Raw genomic sequence first — 27,720 nt, forward strand, 5'->3', positions numbered from 1 at the left:
GGAGGTGTGAGCAATCCTATTCATGTGACTCTCTTAGACTTAACTGCTTGGCTTTGTGCTTCCACAAAATACTTGTGATGAATGGAAGAAATCTGTACACAGTCTGGCTTCTTCCTCTTACCAGAGAAGCCAAGAGCTTGCTAAACTACTTTTGTTTAACTTTTATCTTCTAATTGCACTTGCCATTTCAATGACATCTAATAATGGTGTGTATAAGCACTGCAGATATTCAGAATAAATCCTGTAAAATTTTCTTTTAAGCAAACTGTGTAATTTGAAGTGCCTAGATGGTTTCTGGTTTAAAATTGTACAAAAGGTATTTTAAGTGTTCTCTGTGTGAAAAAGTAGTCCTGGCATTAAGCTTTTGCTTCTTTGAAAAGAGTGTGATTATGCTCCCCTTTCAAATGAACCCTTCAGTAATCACTGACTATTAATCCTAAAGGGCTTCATGAAGAGGATGGAAGAAAAAGGAGTTTCTGAAGATATGAAAGGGAAAGACAAGATTGTATTTGGCAATATTCACCAGATCTATGACTGGCATAAAGAGTAAGTTTTTGGTTTAGTTCATTTTTAAGCACTTATGAACTGCTTGTCCACAATGGATTGGTGTGGTATATGGTGTCTGTGTGTCTAAGCTGCTTTGAATTGAACATCCGCAGGTGTCATTCAGGGCTGAACTTCCAAAGGCCGTTGCCTCAATTTAAGAGGTTTCTGTTGTTTTGCAATTGCTGCTTAATAACTTCACTAATCATGGCTACCTTGAATCCTGAGAACATGCTCTAATTCATGTGCTTTCAGCCAGAATTTCATGGTACACTAGATCCTGGTACAGGCTATATCTACCCAGCCAAAACTGACGCAGCTGCATGATGCACAGCATCGATCTTACATAAAATCATTTTTCCCAGGGAAAAGAAAATTTTGGTGGGCTGTAGCTTTGCACTGCCTGGCTTCAGGGAAGGGTGTTTATCATGCTCTCTCTGATCACAGGTACAGCTTTATGCTGGTTCAAACATTGTGCCAGGATCACTGGTCAGTATGACAGAAATGTTGTACATGAGAGAGTCTCTGTGTCAGTGATGTGCTGCCAGTAACTCTGTTAATCCTTGCTGGGGAGCCATAAGAAGAGTATTAATGGGAGATACCACCATGATATCCACAGATGTATGAGATATCCACAGCTCCTGAGCTACTTACTGTTCATAAGCAGTCCCAACAGATCTCCCAGAGAGCTGCTGCATGTGGGATACTTGCTGGATCCTCAGCTGACAGGATCACAAAGGCTGACCATGCCAGTAGCACTTCGGTGATACTAGCAGTATTAGTAGAGCGATACAAGGCAAATCCCTTCGAGATCCTTCTCATGTAAAAGCTCTGACACGGTTTTAACTCTGAATTAAGAACTCTGTCCTGAAAATCTTGCTCATACAAGTAGCTTTTGAAAAGCTGCTGGAAACACAAAATCCATTCCTCCTCTAACTTAGGAACAGCAATGTCCTGATTATGGACAGCATGGTCATCATTTCAGCTCTGCCACTCAGAAATACTCTACAGCTCCAACTATGTAGAATTTGAGTATGCATGTGTAGACTTGAGCAATGAACACCAGGCTGGATCTTCCCTCAGCTCTGGACATTTCTCTCACCCAGGAAATGGGGTATCCTTTACATTATGTGTCCCACAGGTGCTTGTCTCATGGGCTGGGCCTGGGCCTTGTCCGTATGTTCTGACAGATGCCTTTGTGAGCACAAAACGAAAAGCATCAGAAAAACTTCACCAACAGAGTTTTTTGTATCCAGTGCTATGCATCATTTTATTGAGATGATAGGAATTCTCTCTAACACATAATGATAGCAATTTTCTCTGTCACATAGGGAGAGACTCACTATTTTTACTTCTGCATATCTGGGTCAAGAAGTCTATTTAAATGCAGGTGAATTTAACATTTATAGAGGACTGAGTTATGGAAGCAGCTGTATCTGGTGGTAGTGAATGTTTAGTTAGGACAGCTGTCCAATGTACATCTTTTTGTGAGGTTTTGGGATTTCTTGGAACCAAACCATTACAGGCATGTCCTCTCACCAAATCTGGCTATTGTATCAAATCCCTGGAGGCATTTGAGACAGAAATCCTACAGTGAAAAAGAGCAAGATCATGGGAAAGGAGATTGTCAGGATTTGCCTACCAGTTAGAAAAAGCTACCAGTATTTCCAAAGTTCGGTTTAACTGCTTTTACCTCACTTGTGGGTGTCCCAGAATTTTCCTGGTAAGGGCATTCAAGCTAGAAGAAATAACCTCCAGATGCTGCAGATCAAGATAGAAATAATGTTCAGGAATTACTATTATGAATTGCAACATATTGCTAACAATAATATACTGGGAAACTGTAAAATTCAGAACATACCAAAACTCCACCTGGCAAAAATGCGTTGATTTGTTTATTCAAATGGAAACTTCAGCATCTCTTTCACAGTGGCCAGTGCTCCAAACCCGCTCACACAGCTGAGAGCTCCTGGCAAAGCTTCTCTTGAGTTTTTACAAACATTTTGGTATACGGAAAAGCTTTGCTTTGGGAGTTCTCAGTCGAACGAAAGCAACTCTTGCAGTTAGTCATTGGCACTTTTTACTGTGATAGTAGGAAGAACACAGTTTGTAAGACAAGACCTCCATATCTGCATCAGGAACAGTGTGGCCAGCAGGAGCAGGGAGGTCATTCTGCCCCTGTACACTGCACTGGTTAGGCCGCACCTTGAGTACTGTGTCCAGTTCTGGGCCCCTCAGTTTAGGAAGGAGGTTGACTTGCTGGAGCGTGTCCAGAAAAGGGCAACAAGGTTGGTGAGGGGCTTGGAGCACAGGCTCTATGAGGAGAGATTGAGGGAGCTGGGGTTGCTTAGCCTGGAGAGGAGGAGACTCAGGGGTGACCTTATTGCTCTCTACAACTACCTGAAGGGGGGTTGTAGTGCGGCTGGGGTTGGTCTCTTCTCCCAGGCAACCAGTACCAGAACAAGAGGACACAGTCTCAGGCTGTGTCAGAGGAGGTTTAGGCTGGAGGTTAGGAGGAAGTTTTACACAGAGAGAGTGATTGCCCACTGGAATGGGCTGCCTGAGGAGGTGGTGGGGTCGCCGTCGCTGGGGGGGTTCAGGGCAAGGCTTGACAGGATGCTTGGTTCCATGGTTTAGTTGATTAGGTGGTGTTGGATGATAGGTTGGACACGATGATCTCGAAGGTCTCTTCCAACCTGGTTTATTCTATTCTATTCTATTCTATTCTATCTCACAGCTCTCATCTAATGTTTTAGAAATTCCACCATTAAGGGCTGAAGCCAAGCTTATCTTTTCATTTACTACTGAATACTATAGCTAAAATTTCCCTGTTATAGCTGAAGGACCGACTAGTTTGCTGCTGGGATGACCTAAAGAAGTGTTCTGAAATATTGATATCCTTTCTTTCAGCTTTTTCCTAGCTGAACTGGAAAAATGTCTTCAGGAACCTGACCGTTTAGCACAGCTCTTTATTAAACATGTAAGTCTCATTTTGTAATGGATCTCCAGTGTAATTGTCATTTAGGGTGTGATGACACCTTTTCCAAAAACATCTGTTAGAGGCTCCCCAGAGGGGTTGTGGAGTCATTTTCTCTGGAGACTTTGAAGACTCATCTGGATGCATTCCTGTGTGACCTGTGCTAGCTTATATAGGCCAGCTCTGGCAGGGGGGTTTGACTGGGTCATCTCCAGAGGTCCCTTCCAACCCTTAACATCCTGTGATTTGTTTGTGTTGACCTCATACTTTTATATGGCTAAACTGAATTTAATCATGAAGTAGCTCTACAGTTCTGCATCTTTAGCCAGCAGCTGGATTGAACTACAGCATCAAATGCTGCCTTCTTGCAGACTTATTTTGGTGGCAAAATTGATGTGGCCAAGCACATCTTTGCCAAAATACAATTACAACAGATGCTTGCCAGCTGTTACAATTGCCATGTTGGTGTGACATGTGCCAGAGTGCAACTCTGTAGCAAATTTCAAATCTACCAGCTGCAGATGGCATCTCCTAACTGTCTACCCCCATTGAAACCTCCCCTTGTGTAAGGTGCCGGAGTGGTGAACAGAACCACTTGCCAGTTTGCTTCCCTACTTCAGCAAACTAAATCGTTGATTAAACCAAACAGAAAGGAAACCCAAGCAGAACATCAAAGTAACTTTCTGGCAGCTTTTAACAGCAGAACAGAATGGTAGCCAATATCTAACCAGGCCGCTGTGCCTCTTGCTTTCGTAGGAGCGGCGATTGCACATGTACGTGGTGTATTGCCAAAACAAGCCACGATCTGAATATATAGTAGCTGAGTATGAGGCATACTTTGAGGTAAGCATGGCTCATTATACATTACTGCTACTTACAGCTGTGAGTCCTACTCAAGTAAACTATTCTGTAACCTGTGGGGTTTGTCTAAAACAAACTCTGCAAGATTTTGATACTGCACAGGCTGCTGAAGTCTCTGCTCCAGGGGGAAAAAAATTGTATTATTTAATTTATTTCAAATTCTCATCTTGTTAATTTCTAATAAAAATTGAATCCAGTCCTGACTGTCTGTGGCCCTCAGAGTACCACAACTATATTGATTTCTGTCTAGAATAAAACAAGCCTTTTTAATCTGTAGTCCACAAACAGGGGAGGAGGTGGAGATTGTTGGAGCTGGGTGGTGCCTCTTACAAATTTCCAACTGCTTTGTTTCAAGAAATCTTTGGGACTAGACACATTTAGATATTAATGTGAAAGAGCTTATTTCACAAGGGAAAGATGTTTTGTTTCACCTAAGGGCATGAGGCATGCTCTGCAGGACTTGTTTGTGATCTAATCCCTGCTGTAGTGGAAAGAGCAGTCTCCAGACCTTGCAGTCCTGGTCAATCAGGCTCAAGGGGGAAGGGATCCTGAGCCTTCTAGCTTGGTCATGACTTTTACGCAGTCTTTGACTAAAAGTCTTTTAAATCCTTTCAAATTCCCTCTTGCAAACAAAATATTAAGAACAGACCAACTTTCTGTAGAAATACAGTCTCTGCTGAGACATTTTATCATGCTCTCTGTCTTGCTCTGTGGCTGTTTGCAATTGGTTTTAATCCTCAATTTTTAGGAAGTTCAACAAGAAATAAGCCAACGGCTAACCATCAGTGACTTCCTGATCAAACCCATTCAAAGAATAACTAAGTATCAGCTTCTTCTCAAGGTGAGTGGAAAGAAACAGTTTGCACTAAACTGTAGCCTGCATCTTGCATTGGATGCTGTTATTTTAAACCGGCCTCAGTTTCAACCGACAAATACATTCATCACATTAAGAGGAAAGAGGAATCTGCTTAAACATGGCCATACAATGCCAGTGTCCCATGGAAAATGTCCAGAGAGCAGGAGGGAAACATCTGTGGGAGTAGTTTGCAATTTAGCATTATTAAATTATTTTTTAAATTGGATTTTTTTTTAATATAAGTGTAAACTTCAAATAGGAGCTTTCTGCCTCTGAAGTTTCAGAGAAGGCTTTCATTCAATTATTTTTAAGCTCCAATAAGGACAAACAAGTGTGTTCTGTGCCTTTGATGCTAAGTGGCATGCTTCTGAAAAATGCTGTAGCTTCCTTTTCTGAATATCTTTCTTCAAAGCAGTGTAAGAAACTTACTTCCAGAACATTCTAATATCTCAAAATCTGGGAAGACCACAGCTTTTTCTTTTTTTTTCTCCTGAGGAATCTGACCACTCTGACTTCTGCCAACTTTATGCACGATGCCCATGACTCAGCATTTCTGAAAAAATGGGATCTCAAGATAATATCTAAAATTAGGCATCTGAACCATACCCAGTAATCACCAGCAGTACCAGGGCTCTGTGCTGGTTTCTTCTCTTTTTTGAACTAGTCTCGAGCAGGCTGCCATCAGCCCACAGTCTGATAGCTGCACAGTTGCACAGACACTGAGGTATATGCCCTGAAATGTGGTCTTGTGGCTTAAGACATGGACCAAGGAAGCATTCCCAAGGGCTAATCCTAGCTTTGTCTTTTTAATGTGATGTTTTCAGCAAGCATCCACAAGCCTTTGCCATATCTATGAAGTGGTTATAATGTTCAGCAACCTCTAAAGATGAATTTCTTAATATTAGCAAGATCCTGCTCAGAAAATCATATGCTTTTTCTTTTTCAAACTTACATCTTTTGTTTTCTCTTTCTGAAGTGCCTTAATGCAAACGTTTCTGCTTTCTCCAGGACTTCCTGAGGTACAGTGAAAAAGCTGGACTGGAGTGCTCTGATATAGAGGTATGTTTTCATGTCCTGGACAATAGTGCTGTGTTATCTAATGCCATTTCACATGGAGGAATGAAACCCCCAGAATCCCATTGGCAGTAGCTGAAGATCCTGCTGGTATTCTAAACGTGGCACTTCTCTTAGCCTAAGTCAGAGGTAGAAGATGAAGGTGCAGGCCTGCATTGTAGGTGCACTGTCTTTTTTTAGACCTTGCCATACAGCTTCAGTGCATGAGGGCCTCACCACAAATACCTGCTAGCAGTGATTGTGCTGTTGAAGTTCATTATTTGAGGAGCCCTTTGATTCTCTTGTAACAATACGACATTCTTTTTCCTTAACAGAAAGCAGTTGAGTTAATGTGCCTTGTACCGAAACGTTGCAATGATATGATGAACCTGGGTCGCCTCCAAGGCTTTGAGGTATGCATTTGCATTCTACTTATAATAACAAAGAGGCAAGGAAAAGTATTTTCTTTTCCAGTGATTGTCTCTATATAATCTGCCCTACTCCAGGCTATTTATCTAGTACTTGTTCTTCTCCAGTGTGGAGCTGCATGCTTTGGTGAGGTTTTGAAGGTGGGGGTGATACACTCCTCACTCTAAACTAGTGGCAATTCACTGTCTCTTGCCAAAGCAAAATAGGTGGTGAACCAGACTGCTCTGCTTGTTAATAAGCATTAACATGTTAACAGCTCCTTCTGAGCCAGGAGGGGGACTTGAGAGTTATAACCCCACAGGTTACAGCTTGTGGTTTGTGAATAAGCCAGTGTAGACTTCAACAGTCCTGGTAAGATGTCTTATCTTATCTCCAAAATGAAGTCAAGTTTGTCTTTTTGTCTTATGCATCATAGCATTCTTGCAAACAGGTAGGTCCTGTTTCTTTGCACCTTCAGAGGTGTTGTGTCACTGCCTACTGGCTGCTCAGGACTAGAGGGAGTCCAAGGCATTACAATACCAAACTACATAATGGGAACAATGTTTGAATTTAAATGCAAAACAGTCTACTTGATGTGTCTTGGGTTTGGTTTTATATGTGCAATCAGTGACAATGAAAACAGAGAATACCTAAGTTATTTTCCTTAAAATGAGGTCTTTATTTATGAGCTTGTGCTTTGATAACTTAGAGGAGACATGTCTCGCATGAATTCTGGTTGGAAAACTTGGACTGCGTGAAATACCAAATAGTCTCATGGCATCGTGGTGGGTCAGGGTTTGTAATTTTGGTGCCTTGTCTGTTTCTCAGGGCAAGCTGACAGCTCAAGGCAAGCTGCTGCAGCAGGACACCTTCTATGTGACAGAGCAGGATTCTGGCGTTCAGTCTCGACCGAAGGAGCGTAGGGTGTTTCTCTTTGAGCAAATAGTTATCTTCAGTGAACTCCTTAGAAAAGGATCTTTAACGCCAGGCTACATGTTCAAGAAAAGCATAAAGGTAAGAAACAGAGAGGGAGAGGCATATTCTGTTTGGTGGTCACACAAGGGAATCTTAACAACATTCTCCCCTGTGAAACTGCTCCATCCTGGCACAGGTGGACAAACAATTTGCAGAAAGCATTTGCATTACCTTTCAGTAGATCAGAAGCCATTTAGACCGCTTCTGAATAAACCACAGCATGATTTACTGGGTAATTTTTACAAGGAACACAGCCAGGGCAGGTCCTCTGTCATTCATAACTCTCTGAGTTAACAAACACTATAAATGTTGCAGTAGTAAAAGGATGCATACAATAGCCGCTTTTAAGCATGATCATAAAAGGTGGGGGAAGGTGCAGTGTCTGAAACAGTCGTCTTGAGCCAAACTCTAAGTCAATATTAAGCCTCTGTGTGACATTACTGGAAATACTCTCCCTAATGGGGGAAGGCTCTTAGTCCTAATGTGACTGTAGCAAGACAGAACTACTTTAAAAAAAAAAACAAACAAAAATGCACACTGTTTTAAAATGCTGTAAGGAGTATTAAACCCAGCTAAACTGTAAAGAAAGTTTTAAGAAACTTTGGGGTTAAGTAATCTTTCCAGATTATGGGGCTGGAACTAAAAGTAAGAACTGAAAGCAACCATGGGAAATACTTGTTTGTTTAGGGAGTTTTATGCTTGCTTAACAAATGCAGAGTTAACCTCTGAAGTGGTGAGTGAAGGTGAATGAAAGCTACCTCTCCTAGTGTAACAAAGAAAGAACAGAAAGAGCAAAGTCACTGATTCATTTGAATGTTTTCATCATTCAAAGCTGAGAAACCAGTCTGGCATTGATTTCCTTTTCCAAAAGGTGTGAGAGAATGCATTATGTTTGCTCTAAGTATGTGAATATGAAATGGAACAGTATCAGGTGAAATAATGCATACTAACCATACATAACTAAATAAATCTATGAAAAGCAGCATATTTACTAAAATGAGGGCTTCTTCATGGCTGACAAACTGCAGCATTTACTGAAAAGCCTACATCCTTTTGCAAGTCAGTGGATTTCATAGCTTCCAACCAAATAATAAAGGGAAAACCTGAAGTGTACAAATAAACAATCATCCTGATTTAGATGATTGACATTGATTTAATCTTATTGCTGATTTAAATCGTTATTAAAATTGGAGATGGAAACAACATGATTCATTTCTACTTCAGTTTATTGTATGCATAACAATGAGGCTTTTATCTGCAAGAAACAATTCCTGAATTGTATATTGTAGATAAAGAGAGAAAAATAAGTTTCTCCTAATGTCAATAAAATTAGCTTGCCTCAAGGGTATGAGTTGCTTTTCTAGTTAAACAGCCTATGAAAGTAATGCTGTTCCCACTGTCTGAGTTTAAAATGTGTGTGTGATAATTTTCCAGTTCCTCTTTTCTTCCAATTGGCAAACAGCTCATTTTCCTGTTGAGTGCCTGCAGAATATGTGGGATCCTCTCTGGATTTACATTCATCTCCCCCACTACATTGTGGTGTCTGTGTGCAAGCAGCTCTCACACTCTGCCTTCCAGTCCCTCCTTCAGCTTGTGGCTGAATTTCTTTCATGCTTTCCCACAGAGATGATATGTGGCCTGCAGAACCATTCCCTATAGCAGGACCATTCCTTACCTCTGTGCCACAGGCATCCTCACCTTGCAGTGGAACCTCAGCCTGTTTGTTCAAAGGTGTCACATAAACAGACTGCCTCATCACCTGTCTTTCATAGCTCTGCCCTAAAAGTGGGTATCCAGAAATTGCATCTGGTCTGAGTTCATGAGTTTGGAGAGACTTTACACTGTCAGCTAGTACCACATTTCTTTGATCTTCATTCAAATGCTGACAGGTAGGTTGAACTCATCTTCAAAGCCATTATCAGGACTCACTAGCCATCTTTGGCTAGCTCTGATACCACCTGCAGCCATGGCTGTCCAGTTCCTGAGAGATGTAGACCATTTGCCTGTTGGTCACATCCTGCCACACAGCAGAACGAACCAGGCAGCATCAGAGATCCCATTTCTTTCCTCTGTGTCACAGCCACTGCTAAGCACTGAGATCTCTGCATTAGCATAAGAAGTGCATATGACTTCAAAGGCAGCTGTCCCTAGGCTGTCAGGGAGATGAGACTTCCAAATACTGTTCTCCAAGGTCTGTCACACTCAAACTGTGATAGGAGCTTCAGCATTAGTGAAGAGCCCTTCTTTATGCAGTGAGGTAGTTAAATGTTCAGAAATTGCACATCCCTTCTTCTGTGCTTCTCAGTTGGATACCTTTCAGACTCTCAAAATACCTAAGTGGGTAGGCTTGCAAATGCATCTCCCTGAGACACAAATAGGAGGTTAGGGACCCTGACCTACAAGTCTTTTTCCTGGAATCATACCAGGATTGACTTGCTTGCTTTGAATATCAAGCAGAGGAGCAAGTGCTTAGAGCAAGAGGAGTAGCACTGTTCAGGCTCATTGTCTGTCCCTTTCCTTGTCTTCATGTCAGAGGAGATCCTGTATGCCCCTCTAACTTATAGGGACCCCCAGAAGAGAAGGAAGAGACTCTTTCTGTCTTGCAGTTTGGATGCTGGACAGAGTAGATCTCTCCATTACTTGACATTCAGAGCAACTGGAGATAGACTTCTAGAGGGATGTTATTGCCTTAGTCTCCAGAGCTGTCTACAGTTGAATCTTTTTTTTATTTTTCTTTTTTTCTCCTTTTTTTTCTCTCTCTTTTTTTTTTTAATTTTTGCTTTCTGAAAGGCTAAGCCAACCTATTCCTATTTATTATCACAGATATAAGTAGCTCAGGAAAAGCTGAAGTTACGGATACACTTAAATGGCAGCCTCACAAAGGCAAGACAGCAGCTGAAATTGCCATCCTTGAGATTTCCAGAAAGAATATTGTGACTGCAGGCAAGTGAGGTGGTGGCATACAGATGACTGTGATCTGCTTGAAATCAGATCTGTTGGAGCATTAGGGAAGAACTGCTCTTCTTTTTTTTTCCCCTCAGTATATCCCTGTGCATGGTCTGTTCCATTTTTAAAACCCTCTAATGACCGAGACAGACTTTCCCATGGAGAATCAGAAACGTAAACATTTAAACTGGAGGAATGATAGACTTCATTAAGGTCTTAATAGGAACATTTTAGCTCTATTTGTGGATTACAATAAATTTGTAGCACATCAGTCAGGTCTATGTTACCTTAAAATAGAAGCTGCTATTCAAGACGAGGCAGACGTGTGTCTGGTACATCTGTCAGAGCTTTATTAAGCATCATATTTTAGCTTCAGATTTATCTGCTAAATCTAGAGGAGGCCAACTCCTCTGTTTCTGATCTGACAGGCTGTTATTGGGCACAATTATTTTCAGGAACTTTTCACAACAGTTTTTATCCTGGTTCTGGAATAATGCTAACTCATGCTTCAGGTAACACATGCTTACTGTGCCTCGTTTCAGATGAACTACCTTATCATCGAAGAAAACGTGGACAATGATCCCTGCAAGTTTGCTCTAATGAGCCGGGAAACATCAGAGAGAGTAATTTTACAGGCAGCTAATCCAGAAATTCAGCAAGCTTGGGTACAGGACATCAACCAGGTCCTGGACACACAAAGAGATTTCCTAAACGGTATGTACCTGGTCTTTGCTTTGTTTCCCAAACCATGACACTAAATGGGATTTAGAATCTTCGTGGCTTTGTTTCCTCCATGAGAAAAACATTCACCAACTTGTTTTTATAAGGAAAGTCCCAAGGAGAAAGCTAGAGCCTAGTCTGCCTGTCATTTAAGTGTTATCCACAGAATCTGTGGGAGTCTTTATAATTTACAGGTGGTCTTTGAAAAGAGACCATCTGTCCTGCATGCCAGGTCTACCTGGTGGGAAGGTGAAGAATGTGAGAAAGGCTGGACAAGCTTGATCTAAACTGTGAGGTAGCCCAGGAGCTGACCCTGAGAAGCTGTTGGAATCCCATCTTGCATTAAAGACCACAGGTCACTTTGGCCTGGCTCTCTTAGCAGTACCTCATGGACTGGTTTTGTCAGCCTCCCAGCTCCTTGCTTAAATTGGTGGTGAGTCCCTGTGCAGTTACCATGCATATATCAGTCACATCCAATTTCAGGTCTCAAGTCCTTCTGTCAGTGATGTGCCTTTGGTAGTACTTTTGTGCAAGGTCCTTTAAAAATGCTGGGGTTTGCAGGCCCGTGTTGCCTGGTGCTTTACATTCTGCTAGGAGGTTTTAAATATAATGGCTTCCCAAGGCCATGTTAAAGCCAGCCTGCTATTGTATCTACATATTACTTCCCACCTTCTGAGAAGAAGGTTTGTCCCCAAGACCCTCCTATTAAACATTACCATGGGCTACAAGCAGAGGACCTGAGGTGGCATGAAGGTTGCTTCACCATCCACCCTCTTTCAGCTCCAAAATCTGTGGGGCAGCAGCTGCTTTCAACACAACACAGAAGAGAGGGCAAGAAAGATCTGGGAAGCATGGGAGCTGTACATGAACAGGGGCATTTCCAAAGATTTGAGGTGGTTTGAAATAATCTTTCAAATTAAAGCTGTGATTCATTAAAGAAAAAACAAAACCAACCAAAACAAAATCAAAAAGCTCAACCCCCACTGCCCCCTAGACAAAGAAGTACACATGATCAAGGGAAGTGTGTATCTTGAAAATACAGAGGACTCAAAATTTCAGATAAGTTTATCTTGTTCTTGCTCATGACTGGGTGAGAGAGAGGAGGAACCAGGACTAGAGGAGAAATACAAAAATAGTCTCTTGTTTGTTGGAAGCAACAAAGTGGGAATCATTACTTCGGGTGCTTCCAAAACAGATTGATTCATTTTGGTTTTAATGGAGCTTATATTAGAAGAAAGTTCTCTATTGAGATACTTAATAGATGCTCAATGATGAAACTTAGTTGCTTTTATCAAAATGTTGTGGTTTGGCACAACTTTTGTGGCCAAGAGGGCCAATGGCATCCTGGCCTGGATCAGGAACAGTGTGGCCAGCAGGAGCAGAGAGGACATTGTGCCCCTGTGCTTGAGTATTGTGTCCAGTTCTGGGCCCCTCAGTTTAGGAAAGATGATGAGATGCTGCAACGTGTCCAGAAAAGGGCAACAAAGTTGGTGAGGGGTTTGGAGCACAAGCCTTATGAGAAGAAGCTGAGGGAGCTGGGGTTGCTTAGCCTGGAGAAGAGGACGCTCACAGGAGACCTTATTGCTCTCTACAACTACCTGAAGGGAGGTTGTAGCCAGGTGGGGGTTGGTCTCTTCTCCCAGGCAACCAGCACAAGAACAAGAGGACACAGTCTAAAGCTGTGGCAGGGGAGGTTTAGGCTGGATGTTAGGAAGAAGTTCTTCACAGAAAGAGTGATTGGCCATTGGAATGGGCTGCCCAGGGAGGTGGTGGAGTCACCATCACTAGAATTGTTTAGGAAGAGACTGGATGGGGTGCCTGGTGCCATGGTTTAGTTGATTAGGTGGTGTTGGGTAATAGGTTGGGCTCAATGATCTCAAAGGTCTTTTCCAACCTGGCTAATTCTAATTCTAACCTGTTAGCTCTTTTGTTGTGGGCGTGGGATTTCTCTGGATTTCTTTGACTGCAAAATCTGAGGATGCTCATTCATGTCACATCAAAACAAAGGTTCCCTTTTCTTCAACGTGGAGATTTTGTAAACTTTAATTTAGCTTACTTTTACTTTTCAAAAGTTAGCTGGCAAAGGGTTACAGGCAAAACCTGTTTCTGACGGTTTGGAAACTGCAGCTGAGCTGAGAAAGGAAACTGTGTTTCATCCATGCGTCCAAAGCTTGATACTAGGGTTTTGCAACTTGGAATAGAAAGGGTCTAATACAACCTCTGTAGTACAATTTCTTACATATATTGGTGGGATGAACAGTGTAAGTTCTCCAGTTTGACCATCTGGTGCCAAAAATTGCCTGTTTTGTTTCAGTGCAGTTGGCTTTAAATGAGGGATTATTGGATTAAGTTCCACTAATGGCACAGAAATAGCTACAGAAATCATTTTGTTTCTTATTAAACCTCCTGAGAACTCCACAGACACTGCTGCTGAGAGTTTCTGTTTCTTCCACATATTTCTCACTTGATGTATTTTTGGGATATATTCACCCCTATCTTCCAAGGACTTATGGCTCTGTGAGCCTCTTTTTCTGCTTCATATCCCCTTTTTAGCCTATCTTCTGTAAGGCCAGCAAGGAATTTGATGGGTTAGGAACATAATCGTCAGTGTCTCTAAAGCTAGAATAAAAATAGAGTTATATTAAAACATGGGCTTAAGGATTTACTTTAAACCTATGAATAAGATCCAAGAAAATGATATTGTACCTAGTAGAGCCTGTCCAGTCCAGAACAATTTAAGTGGCTTTTAGGATGTTATCTTACTGAGGCTGACTAATCTTTAAATATGTTCTTTAGCTTTGCATTTCATTAAAGCGGATGTTTTCTGTCTTCAAAATCTTATTAAATCCACACTGAGCCAATGCTGAGTAAACTTAATAACAAAATATTCCCTGTGAGTTCTTGGCCAAGCTGTATCTGATTTTCTGTCTTCAACAGGGAAGCCTTGAAGAGTGTGGGGCTACATACAAAGCCTAGTATTTGCATCCCCACAGTTCACAAGCATAAAACTTAGTGCATTTACTCTGGAATATTCAAGGTTTTCATGGTTTTTCCGTGGAAAACCAAAAGCTGATAGGCTTGAGTGTGGCAGGCTGTGCACCAAATGATTTGCCACAGTGACTGTTTCTTTGTTCTGCTTTAAGAAGCAAACTATAAAGAAAAATTCCCACTGATGGATATATTTCATAAGGATCCTTACCCTTATTTTAATCCTGTTTGGTGGGGGGGGGGGGGGGTGGGGGGGGGTGAGAGAGAAAGAGAGAGCACACAAGTACGTGGAGACTGATTTTTGCCAGAAGCTTGTCAGAATACTAACAGATGTTGAATGGGAGGCTGGAAGCCAGGCATTGATGTGATAGTTAATGGTGGAATTACTAGCTACAAGTAGTCTAAATACCCTTTAAAAGCCCTGAGCAGGATAGATTGTTTCAAGATAGATAAGTATTTGTTCAGATCTTATTGCTAAAGACTTTGTAGCCTAATCTACTACATATACTAGAAGAAGGTCTCTTCCAACCTGGTTTATTCTATGTATTCTAATGTTATCATTGCTGCCAAAATAATTGGCAAAGTTTATCCCAATCTTCCTTCTCCTCTATGGCTGATCTGCAGCAGAACCACATAATTTTCAGGTGCAGCTGAGCTAAGTGAAAGAAACTGGTAGTCAGTGACTTAAGGACAAAGTGTTCCTGCAGCAAGGGTCACTGTGTAGGTTTTGAATCTTCCAGGTTGCAACAGACCTATGTTTGTGTCCTTCTGAAGAAAATGCTGATCTGGCATCTTCCTTGATTTCACCCCCTCTCCCCCCTAGTGTTCTGTTCTTCAGTATTAAGTGATTTTGGTTTTAATATTCTTTTTTTCCTGGAGTAGTCCTGCCTTTCTCTGAAGGGGAATGCTACAGTCTGCTGTGTGGTGCTGAGCCTTTCTGGGTTTCTTTCCATTTCCTCTTGTTGGGAAAGACATTCCTTCTGTTGTGGTTCCCTCCTTGGGCTGATGCTGTGACATTATGTCCTCTGTCTGCCTCTTGCTAGACTAGTCCCTCTGCATTCCAGTAGGTTTAAGTCTGGTGCATGTACACAGTATTAACTGACTATAAATCATCCACTAAAGCCACATGACATGCAGAAAACCAAACCCAGAGTTCTGGGGATGGTAGTCTGAGCCTAGCAAATCTGTTCCTTTCCCATTCACTGTGAGCCCCAGCCCTGATCCCTTCTGTTCCAAACATAACAAAGTCTTCATTTCTTTACCATCTGTCATTTTTATCCTTTCTTTTCCCAGTGTAAACTCTCTCCATGACTATGAAGTGTACACCCTTACAAGCAGACTTCTTTTCAAGACTTAAAAAGCTGTTTAATATTACTAGTGAGAGTTTTCTGGAGAGTTCTGGACTGCTGGAATTAATGTCTTCATGCCATCTATACTTCCTCACTTTCTGGTCATTTCCAGCAAAGCAGTTAATGCAGAAAGAACAAAAAGAATCCAGTTGCAGTGCATCAAGTCTGAAAGAGTATTTAGCAGTCACACCTTCTTGGGAATACACGAATGAGACTTATGGTCTTGACCTGTGTTTTCTGATGATAGCAAAGCTCACTGTAAATGAGCTGTGCATCTCTTATTACAGCTTTCATTTCTTTTGACTCCAGGACACGAATTCTTTGTGCAATTTCAAAGAAAATTAATGCAATTATGTGTGCCATCAATGATAAATGTTTTAGCCTACTATGTTGGTGAGAGAAGCAGTTCTCTGCAGTAGCCTGGAGTGCTGTGTTCTGCTCGTGCACAGGACAGTGTAACATGCTTGCACCTTGCCCAGCCATGAATACATCATGTACTTCAATGGGTGGCATCTTCTGTTCCTATTTGGTTTGCAGCTTATGTGTTTGTTTCAATTACATCACCTCACAAGCTCTTAACCCTTTGGAACAGCCATCACTGGAGGTGTTTAGGAGGAGACTTGATAGGGTGCTTGGTGCCATGGTTTAGTTGATTAGATGGTGTTGGATGATGGGATGATCTCGAAGGTCTCTTCCAACCTGGTCTGGTCTGGTCTGGTCTATTCTATTCTATTCTAATCATTAAAAGCATAGGGCTAATTGTTGTCCTCTTTTGCAGCGCTCCAGTCTCCCATAGAGTACCAACGCAAAGAAAACAGCTCAGCAGTGCTGAGGCCTCAGGCCGGTAGGGCCACTCAGCCCAACAGCAGACCCTATTCTTCTGTTCCAGTAGGGTCTGAGAAGCCTTTGAAGGCTGCAAGCCGTAATCCATCCCTCCCACCCCTGAAGATATCTACCTCCAATGGCAGCACAGGCTATGAACACTCACAGCCTGGAGACAAGTATGAGCAAAGCAAGGTACTGAGCTCATCTGGTAACACATGATTTCATAGCCCATTTCTCACACCTTAGGCAACCTGTGAATACCTTAGACAATCAGCTGCCCAGGTCAACAACTATCAACATAATGAAGCAATGGTGTAAAGTGTGATTTGGGATTAAACTACAAAAGCTCTGGCATCCAGTGCTACTTCAGCTGGGAAATGGAGACTGACCCTGGGGCCTGGAGCACTGATCCCAGTGTTTTTTTGGGGTACTGTGTTTGCAGACCTGGTGAACTGAATATCCATTTGCAGTACTGGCAGCAGCAACATTCATGCTCATCTATCATCCATTAACCACCCATTCCTGAAGAGGTCTGCTCTGTTGGCATAGAAGTGTTTAGACCTTTTCTCACATAACAGTTCACAGGGTGCCAGCTGAAGGTTATAATTTGGGTGCATGTTCACTGCGCACACACCACCAAGGAGTCAGTATCCATCAGTGGTGTTTAGACCCGGCATCTGGCTGTGGGTGACCAAAGCCACTTTCCAACGTGACCAGTATTTCAGATTGTGAGGTGTGCAAGTATTCATTTAGCTTCTGGCACTCAGCCTTCCTTGGTCTTTTCCCCATTTGGCTCAGCACAGATCATTCACAGATCATTCTGTAACACCATGCAAATGGGAATGTGGCTGGGGCGCCATCACTGGCAGCTGTGAAATCTAATATGAAATAGGAGGCTGGTTTGTATCCAGTTATTACAGCCTTTCAGATCCTTAAAATCCTTTTCTACTAATGTGAACTTCCAAGTGTTTTGTCTCTTTTCCCCTGGTACACTTAGACTGGAAATGAAATAGTGGAATTGCTGCTGAAAAAGGCAGGTTCCTCAGCGCTGCCTGCTCACCACTTTCTGTTGTGTCCATTTTCACAGACTGATTTGGGAGGGTGCAATGGGACCTCTTCCATGGTGGTGATTAAAGATTACTATGCACTGAAGGAGGATGAGATCTGTGTGAATCAAGGAGAGGTGGTTCAGATCCTTGCTATCAACCAGCAGAACATGTTCCTGGTGTACCAGCCTGCCAACGACCACTCTCCAGCCGCTGAAGGATGGATCCCTGGCAATATCTTGGCTCCCCTCACTAAATCCACTACAGATAGTAGCGACGGAAGCATCAAGTAAGTGCCGTGTTGGCTTCGCTGGGAGCACTATGTGGATTTTTTGAGGAGGAAAAAAAAAAAATTAAAAAGAAATAAAAATAAACAAACCCAAATGGTAGGGAAATCCTGCTGATTCTTATCTACGGTGCCACTGGAACGAGCCGAGTGGTCAATCCGCAGCGTCGGGCAGCCATGGTGGATAGCTCGGGTCTTGGCTTATTTTCATTTTGTGGGGGTTTTGTCTATGCTTTGGAGAGAAATAAAACCATAGATGGTTAATGGTGTGGTTTACCTTTACACCCTTTTACACCAACATGGACATGCTTGGACTGGACTTATATTTATGTTGTATTAAGTTACTAATCTATATATTGGTTATAACAGCATCTAGCAAAAATAAAACCACCAACAAACAAGCAAACAACAACAACAAAAAAGCAACACACACAAAAATCCCAGGCCCCGTGTCGGACTGAGGTTCACTTCTCAAGGAGGAGAGATTTTGTTGTCTATGGCAATTTCCTTGTACAGCTTGTATCTTTGGTTTGGTTTGGTTTTGTGTTTTGTTTTGTTTTTTTTTTTACTTTTGGTTTGGTTTGATTTACTTTGTTTTCTGTTTGCAGTAGCTTTTGTAATATATTTGGGGGTTTGGGGTTTGGATTTTGGGGGTGGGGGTTTTTTTGGGGGGGGGGTTTGCAAGACTCCCTCCCCCCCCCCCCCCCCCCCATCCAAGTACATTCCTGTATAAAGTATTTTGCACTATTTAAAACAAAACAAAACAGAGAAAGAAAAAAAAAGAAAACAACAAAAAAAAAAACAAAGGAAAAGAAACAAACTCATCTTGATGAAGTCAGGTTGTGCAATAAAATGGATAGTCGCAATGTTCATCATTGTCCCTGTAATGTAACTAATTTTAAATGTACTATTTTAAAGCTGTAAAATAAATTTTCACCACGAGCATGTTTTAACTGAGGTGAAAGAACCCGCTTGACCTTTTCTTTTGGTTGGTTTTTGGTTTGGTTGGTTGTTTTGGTTGTGGTTTGGGGTTTGTTTTGGGGTTGTTTTGGTTTTTTTTATGTTGATCACGTTTGGTTGCTTCTTTGACAAATGTGTGGATCTGTATTTTTCGGGGTTTTTTTTTATGTTTTCCCCTGATTTTTAGACCTCTGTCAGGCTGAAATTACTTTAATGCGAGAAAGTGGGGGGCTTTTTTTGGTGTTAAATAGAACAGAAGGTACAACCCTCTCCTCAGTAATACCTGTTGATTTCTTTTAACCTCCAAAATGACCTAGATGGTAATGCATGATGTATGCTATACGTTTTGTTACCTTACGTGAGTACCTCGAGAATTGAACGTGAGGAAAGATTTTGTGACCGATGCACTGAAAATAACAATCTGATCTCTGCTGCAGTTTCCCCTTAAGAGAAATGATGACCTTCCCTGTCAGTAAGGAGTGCTACTATGAACTGCTTGTTAAGCCAAAGGAGTTGCTTAGCATGCTTCTTGCACATCCACCACAGCCATTCCCAGGTTCCTCTCTAACCACAATATGCGACCGTGTGCCTTGAGATTCATCCTGGTGAAGACTCTGATTTCATGGCAGCTGGGCAGTCAAATTCTGCGTCAAATTATGTAGTTGAATGAATCGTGGCCAGGAAGGTATTACAAAATTGAAAACCACGTGCATTGCGCTTCTCTCTTTCTCACTGCAGTGAGATTTAAAGTCTTAAGTTGTGGGTTTGGACTCACAACAGCTAAAACAATCCTGAAAACAAAAAAATGCTTGAAAAATGCAAGTTCTGTGGCTAGAAACACAACCTGGAGCTGCTGTTACCTTCAGCCCTGTCTAGTCTGCCAGATCATGTTGACTAATTAGTATAAGTAATAAAACTGTTTCTTCTGCTGACAAATACTGTACACAAAATATGTGGTTGGTCCAGTAGTGTTGACACCAATAGGTCAGGGAGTCCATCAACCACATCCTTGACTCTTACCTTATCTTAAAGGAAAACGTAACAGTCTTGGAGTGTTGGATAATTTCCCCTGCTCTGCACATCTAATTTGGACCTACTCCAGAAATGCCCAAACATCAGACAGCACTTACTGTCTGGCTGACCCATGCAGAGCGCTCTGGTGCTCCTTGTGCTCAAATATGACTGCTCGTGCCAGCTGTTTGCAGTGGAGACATTAATCCTGTTTGCACACAGTCGATGTGACCCAGTTCGGTTTTATGCCAGTGGCAGGCAGCTGCTGGGAGGCCATTGGTTTACTCTCTACATTTGAGCTATTGTACAGCTTCCATCAGGTGCTGAAGTACAACCAAAAACCACTTAGGAATCTGATGCAGTGTTCATGGGGGAGCGGCGGCTGCGTGGGGCATCCTTTGAGTCCTACCTTGCTAACATACTGCATTTTATTGGCACCGCAGGTGGTCGTTGGATTACATGAAACTTGCTTTGTAAAATATATCAAGGTACTGTAGACATGACACGTGCAAACATTGGGCTTAAACATGCAAATCAAATTTGCATGACTTTAAAGGTGGGCAGATGCTTTGAACCTGGATCCCAGCTCATCACACTGCTGTTTTGAGAGCTTTCTGCTTTGGACAACATACCCCTTCCCAAATATCCCCCACTCCCTACCCCCCAACCTGTCCACTGTTTAAAACAAATGAAATCCATATTAAGAAGTCTTTAGTTTTTCTTAATTTTTTTAAGTTTGCTTTGATGTGCAATTTCTGTTGTGGACACAGCATTGCTCTTACCAAGGGTGACATGGTCTATCTTTTTCTTTCCCCGCCCCCCCCAAGAGTTAAGGACATAGGGACCAGCAATAATGAGGGATGAAAAACATACTGGAAATGGTGCCTGCTGTGATGCTAGTCGAAAACCATGGGCTGACTGATGTTCTCTCTCACCAGACTGACAAAATCACATGGGAGAGTCTTGGTCTGGAGAGGCACGGCAGAGCTTGCCATTCTAGGAAATGACTTTTCTCTTGGAAAGTTAATTGTGTAGCTCCTGTTTGTTGAGCTATCTGTTCCAAGGAACATGTAGGGACCAACACCTTCAATTTAATTTTTTTTTTTATTTGCTCTACTGAGTAATCAATATTAAGACTGTTCTCATGTAAATACATTTGTTTCATCTCTTCTAACTAACAAGGCCAAGGAACAAATTGACCTTTTAACTGTAGCAAAAAAAAATGACTCTCTATTTGTGGCAATGCAAGACAAAGTCCCTTGAAACCAGGTGACCACGTTCTAGTTGCCTGCTTCCATCATGGGCTTTTTTTTCCTGCTCCATGCATTTACACAGCAAGTGTGGCACGACATCTGCTTCACAGAACTGTTTGGTTTGGGGTTTTAACTTTTACTCTCATTGCTCGGATTGAGATGGGCCTATTGCCGGTGGCGTTCACCCTCTAGAGAATTGCCGTAATCACAAACGTGGATGCTGGTTCCCCTTTCCGAATCCTTCCTTCCTGCTATGATTTGCCATTTGATTGCTGCGTTTTTTGGTACAACAGGAAGTCATGTTCATGGCATACCCTGCGCATGAGAAAGCGGGCGGAAAAGGAGAGCAGTGGCAAAAATGAAGCCAATGGGCCACGTAAATCCAAGGATATTCTGGGCAACAAAGTCTCTGTTAAAGTGAGTAAGGCCATCTGAAGCTGTGTGCTGCTCTCCTGCTTCCCATCCTTTTCACCCCCTATAGCATCCTCTCCTGAGAGAGGGAGGGGGTGGTGATTTTGGGTTTGGTTTTTTTTCCCCACTTCAGTCATGAGGTTTTTTTCTCTCTCTTTTTTCTTTTTTTCTTTTTTGTAGTATTAATTTTAGCAGGAATTTTGCATGCAAGATAAAATGCAGCCTTTGTTTTTTGTTTTCTTTTTCCTGGCATCCCACATGCAAGTAAGTAATCTTCAATAAAAGCCCAACTACATAGCTGGCTAAACAACTGTTCTTAAATTTGGGATAGTAGGGATTTACTAACCTCTGAGCTGGCCCCCTCAGAGCAGCTGCAGTGGTGAGAAAGCCACTGGGTGAACTAGTGGCCTTACTGAAGTCAACAAGTTTTCTTTAGGCCAAGATTTCACAACATCTTAAGATAAGGGGTTCTCAACCTTGAGATGCTTTAGATTTATGGTCTCAATGACCTTTTTCTTTCCATATTATCAGATAGGGCAGAGATGCTGTCTTGCCAGGAGAGGGTCTAGTGTGTGTGTGTGTCTGTGTGTGTGTCTGTGTGTGTCTGTGTCTGTCTGTCTCTCTTTCTAAACTCTCCCAGTATGGAAGAGGTTGAGAACTGTGGGGTTAAGCTCCATCTTCTGCTCTGGGTGCCTGACTACTGTGCTCCAATTCAGAGGATCCATCCCTATAAACCGACCATGAGACCTGCTCAGGACTAATCTGGGGCTTTCCCTCCCAACAGAGGCAAGCAAACACTTGTGATTTTGACACAACCAAAGGATTCAGGAAAACACTTGAGCATGTCCTTTGGATCCACCCCTCTCCAGGAGAGCCCATGATTAAGTGTTTTCCTTTGCAGAGGCTTTCCATTTTTTGCAAGCCTAGTGCAACAGCCATGGCATGTGCAAAGGGAAGAACCCTGCCACTGCAACCCGGGCACCCCCCGCACCCACTGCACAGCCGCCCTGCAGCCCTGCTGTCAGCTGTGGAAGGACTGGGCCCAAGGGAAATCGTTGCTCCAGCATGGTGGCCACAGTTCTTCCTCCTGTTGTTTCCTTGCTGTTTTTACTACTTGAACAACATGCAGAAGCACAGCTTCTTCTCTGGCAAAAGCATGTCTTTGCCTCTGCTTCCCTTGTTTTGTTGTCTGGGTTTTGTTTGTTATTTTAGAGCATTTTCTGTTACTGTTATCAAGTTCCATGCTGCTCACAAATCCTGTGCTGCTCTGCCCTGTCTGACCAATTTCTCTTCTAATCTCTTGTTCTCTTTCTTCCTCTTCATGCTGCCAAACAAGGAGACAAACAGCTCAGAGGAATCAGAGTGTGATGACCTTGACCCCAATACTAGCATGGAGGTAGAGACAATTGTGCTTGTGATTTATTTTCCCCCTCCCCACCCCAAGAACACGTGCCCATTCCTAAATGCCTGTGCTGAAAGGGGAGCCGGGGGGTCTGTATCACTCATGGACATACATGCCAATTATATGTGAGTCACACAAAGCACCAATTCTGGGTTTGCCAAGTGGTGAACTGCAGTTTTGGTTTCTTTTGTGGTGGGAGCAATGGAGGAAGCCGAGGAACAAACTCCTGCTGGGCTGGAGGCTTACATAGCCACCCTCAGTCGCTGTTTCCCACCTGGGATCCCATTCAGCGAAACAACCACGCATGTGTGTCAGCTGCTGATAAATGTTGCAGCTTTCTCCATTGCCTTGCCCTGGCAATACGTGCTGAGCTGCCAGTCAGACTTGTGTTAGAAATCACTGGAGCAACTGTGGCTGCACCACAATTAGTGCTTTAAATTATCTAGAAGATCAGAAAAGGCGGTGGGTTGTTTTTTCTGCTAGCAGAGTAGGAAGTTGCATTCCTGCCTCTAAAGGTACTGGAGGAGAATGGTAAAACTGGTTGTGTGAATGTACTCATCTCACAGGCAAGGCTGTTGTGGGTAGAGGCACCCAAATAATGACATATTACGCTATTCTCTTTCCAGTGTGAAGCCACCAGCTCTAGTGGAGTGACAGACATGCTTTGTTGAGAGAGCCTGAAGGAGCTTAAAATCATGAAGAGTTAGAAATTTGGTTCTCTTCCATTAAGATCTTGCAGGGCTTGTTTTTTTCTGTATGTAGTGACCACACTGAACATTTGTATACATGGTACCAAGGCTGAAAGAGCTTAGTACTGAAATGAGCCAGGACAAGATTCATGAGAGACAGAAGTGATTTTACAGATATATCAAGTGACTGGAGAACAGGGATATCTCTGTCCTAGATCTCCAAAATGCTGTTATCCAGATTCTACTATAAACATCCCACAAAAGAAAGCTGATTTTCCTCCTGGCAGGTGTATTGAGATGCACCAGCTCAGCTATTAGCTCAAAGTCTCCCTTTTATTTTAATTATGAGGAGGGGATGTGTACTAAAGGAAAGGATCTGACCCAGCTGACATTCTGGAGGTCAAATACTCCTTACAGCTAAGGCTGCATTATTATCAGGAGCGTGTTTGCATTTTCAAGGAGCATGTTGCCAATCACAGGTAACAACTAGAAGTAAATATGTTTGTTACAAGGTAGTGCCCAGGTGTTGCACATAAGTTTGTGTCAGCTTTGTATCACTGAAAATTGCCCTGTGGATTAAAAGGTGGCTGAGTTACAGGGGTATTGTAGAGAGCTGTGTGAGAATCACCATTCCTTTTCCAGAGGACTTTTGTGTTTTAACTGTGCTTGACAAGAGGAAACCCAGGTGTCTTAATGTTGCCAGTGGAAGGTAACTGAGTCTTTACACTATTGGCATTTCTAGTTAGTTCTAGCACATTCCACATGGGTCTGTTTGATTTGGGGGTTTTACTATGGTGCAGTCTATTGTTCTTGCCTGCCTCTCTGAAGTTCAGGAGATTGAAACCTTTCTGTTTAAACCAAAAGACACTAATGTGATGTCTTAGCTGTGGTATGAATCTGCTATTGGAGAAGTAACTATATGCCTGGTATGTGACTTGATTTACACTCAGTAATCCTGTCATGGACGTCCTAGGTCACTTACTGGAGGTGACGGTGTCACTGTGCCGCACTGTAGTCCCCAGGAGCCACAATGCTCCTTGTGACTTGGAAAGATCAAGTCTACTTCTCAGCAAAACTCTTTGGGGCTGAGCAAATACTTAAAATGGCAGAGAGTGAGAGAAAATAAGAATGCAATTGTGAGGGTGACTTGCTAAGGTCACACTGTTCTGCAAGGAGCAGCATGGCCCTTGCTTTGTGCTGGTTTTAGTACAACTGCAGCCTGGAGTGAGTGCGGTCAGCTAAGAAATATTAAGGGGGAGAGATACATGAAACAAAGTCATCCAGAGGGAGCAGAGCAAAGATGGGCCCATAAAATGTTCATGAAGCCCTAGAAGAGGCCATGGGTAAGTCTAGTTTGTAAAGATCTGGGGTGTTCACTGCTGGAATCCACAGGTTTTCTCCCTTTCCCTTCATTATGTGTGTTTTGCTTCTTTTCAAACATGTTGTGAGAAATGAGCTATATTAAGGCCTTGAGAGCTAAAGTCTTTTCTCATTAAAACAGGCAAAGTAAGCAGCCTGAACAGCCTGGTTCAGAGCCTCATCTGTCTTTTAGGCTTTGTGTCCTAGGCTTAAATACTTGTTAAACATCTGTGCTACCACTCCACCCCAACCTGTGTGTTCAGTGAGCCTCAGCATCTCATCTAGTTTTCCATTCCCTACTCCATGTGCTACATCCCAGCAGAGCTGCTGGTGAACTCCCAGGGGAGCTGGAGGCAGTAAGACTGGCAGCCTGAGCAGGGGAAGACCTTGTTCTCAGACCTGGCTCAGCTTGTGATGGATTTTATAAACACTGGGAGTGCTGTGTCCTGCCCATCAACATTCAGAGGTGCATGAGGCCATACCTGAGTCATTAAGGTGGAGTTGTCTGTAGCTGTCATTACAGCCAGCTAGTAACAGGGCAGGTCACCTGGCTTCTCTTGCAGGACTGTCACCCCTGACATACCTCTTCCTCCCATCATGCACAAGAATGTGGCCACAGTGCTGGAATAGAAGGAGCAGCCTCCACGTGCAAAGCAGGCACATTAATTACTTGGAAATGTCAGCGCAGTTTACCTCCAGCTTACTTGCTGCACATGAAGCCCCACGGCTTCCATGGTCTTTCAGATCCAGCTTTGCTTGCTGTTTATGAAACACCATGTGTCTGTTCAGTAGGTACCAGATTTCTGAAGCAGTTTGCCTCTCTTTCAAGAGGGAGCATAGAAAGAAAGGGGGAGAAGCAGTGTGAGAGCAGGAGATTGAAAATCTTGGTGACTGTTTAAAAAGCTGAGATGCCATTATGGTGGTTTTGCCCAGACAAGGACATGCTGGCCCTGGAGAACTTTCCATTCAGTTAGAGTAGAAATCATCTCCCTTGGTGGCTGCTTCTTTTCTCTTACTAATGTGTAACAAAAGTGTCTAAGGATGAAAACTGCATTTGGGGGGGGGGGTTCTGCTTTGCACTGTTGTTTCACCAAACAGAAAGTGCAAACTCACCTGTTAGGCACATGAGTGCAGGAGCAGGCCTTAAGGACCATGTGTAGCCATGTGAGGGATAGGAGTAACCGATATTTAAATAAGATTAGAGACTCCCTTTCCACGTGCGTGCAGGTAATTGCACAGAGACAGGCAACTGCCCTTCTGGGAAGGAGGTGTATGCCCTTGTGAATCAGTATCAGCCACACCCAAGTCTGGGGTCCTGGACAATGACACAACTAATTGTCCTGCAATTCTGTGTCACAACATCTCATGGGGTTTCGATATTGCTGAAGGGGGTCACAAGTCAACACCTGTCGTGTTTAAACCAATTTCCTTTCAACAGTCAGAAGAACTGACTGAGCTAAATCTCACTAAATTCAGTAACATCTCTTCCCGTCTTTGGGTTGGACCTCACATCTGACCCTGGCTCCAGACATTCTGTTTTGCAAGCTGTGACTCCAACTGCATTACAAGTAATCCTGACCAGTAAGCAACTATCACCAAGGGTCTAGTGTTTGTTCCAGTTTCTTAGCTGAGCAAAAGAGAGATGAAGTCCAGGCCCACCCCAAGTCAGAGAAGGGTAATCATTAGATTAGTGAGCAGGGCTGTTGCCAAGGTATGTAAGTTGGACGTCATAATCTATTTTTTTTCCCCACTTATAACATTTTAGCATGTTACAAACAACTCAGAGACACTTAGAGCAAGATAAGCACTAGGAAACATCCCATAGGGAGGAATAGTGTGTTAGTAACCCCACAGACCAAACGGTTGTGTAGGTGATGGTGTGGTGGACACAGCATGGGCTCCAAGTCAGCACTCAGCTCAGGCCAAGAACTCCTAAGTTCTTTAAGCAAATGCTTTCACCCTCTGCCCTCCAAAGCAGATCTAACATGCTCTTTTGGTGATGTCTTGCACAATACTGGTAAGAAAACCTTTCACAGTCTGTTACCACAGTATGAACAAGTACAATCCTGAGAACCTCCACATTTCCCTGGGGTGGCCTCCAGGGCAACATCGATGTCCTGCTGCCCTGAGTGGACAGGGATTGCTGAGATTGACCAGGAAGATGGCTCATCAGGTGGGACACAGCCTGAGCTGGCAGCACAGGTGTGGTGGTTTATCTTCTGGAAAAGGACAAAGTGACCTGTTTCATATGTAGCAAGGAGGTAGAGTGCTACAACATGGTGCCTGAACTACCAGACACATCACACAGCTAGGAAACCTTGAAGCACACCAGCCATGAGGGCAAGAGGACTGCAGCTTTGCACAGATGCACATACACAACAGTCATGCAGCATCCCTTCTGGCTTCTCCGTCAGTTTCAAAGGCTGATGCTGTGGGACATTTCACCAGATGCCATTCTCACATCTTAAATTACATTTTCCCTTTGGTAGCATCTATCCATGTGCAGCAGGACCCTTATTTGTTCTTTTCATCAAGGCATTTTTCTTGTTACTTTGTTTCCTTTTTCGAGGAAGGGGAGGCTGGTGACACTGTGAGCTAGTCCCCCCAAAAGTCTCAAAGTGAAAATTGACCTAGTCAGAGATGGATTGGTAGATCTTTTCCTACATATGAGAGTTGGGTTATTAATTCCTCTTTAACTCATTTTCCCCTGAGAATCATCTATATTTCACTTGGGGTTTGGGGGGGCATTTTGAGTGAGGGAGCAAGGAAGACGCTGCTGACTGCTAGCAGCATCTGCAAATG

The 27,720-nt window shown here is 42.9% G+C and overlaps 1 protein-coding gene across 13 annotated transcripts in view; it reads left to right on the top strand.

Annotated features, from left to right (window-relative positions):
• Positions 1-27,720, top strand: part of KALRN (kalirin RhoGEF kinase) — a 548,250-nt gene that overhangs the window by 498,640 nt on the left and 21,890 nt on the right. For 9 of the 13 annotated variants that reach the window (XM_054176436.1, XM_054176462.1, XM_054176440.1 and 6 more), the window contains 12 exons: positions 443-546; positions 3,454-3,523; positions 4,277-4,363; positions 5,130-5,222; positions 6,246-6,296; positions 6,626-6,703; positions 7,527-7,712; positions 11,162-11,333; positions 16,455-16,693; positions 17,589-17,836; positions 21,351-21,474; positions 22,805-22,864. In XM_054176436.1, the coding sequence (XP_054032411.1) occupies positions 443-546; positions 3,454-3,523; positions 4,277-4,363; positions 5,130-5,222; positions 6,246-6,296; positions 6,626-6,703; positions 7,527-7,712; positions 11,162-11,333; positions 16,455-16,693; positions 17,589-17,836; positions 21,351-21,474; positions 22,805-22,864 (1,512 nt within the window). Of the gene's footprint in view, positions 1-442; positions 547-3,453; positions 3,524-4,276; positions 4,364-5,129; positions 5,223-6,245; positions 6,297-6,625; positions 6,704-7,526; positions 7,713-11,161; positions 11,334-16,454; positions 16,694-17,588; positions 18,215-20,247; positions 20,293-21,350; positions 21,475-22,804; positions 22,865-27,720 lie in introns of those variants that run through there. The other 4 variants (XM_054176476.1, XM_054176485.1, XM_054176469.1 and 1 more) reach the window with 3 other exon arrangements.

This window comes from Dryobates pubescens, chromosome 2 (genome assembly GCF_014839835.1).
Source record: "Dryobates pubescens isolate bDryPub1 chromosome 2, bDryPub1.pri, whole genome shotgun sequence".
NCBI lineage: Eukaryota > Metazoa > Chordata > Aves > Piciformes > Picidae > Dryobates > Dryobates pubescens.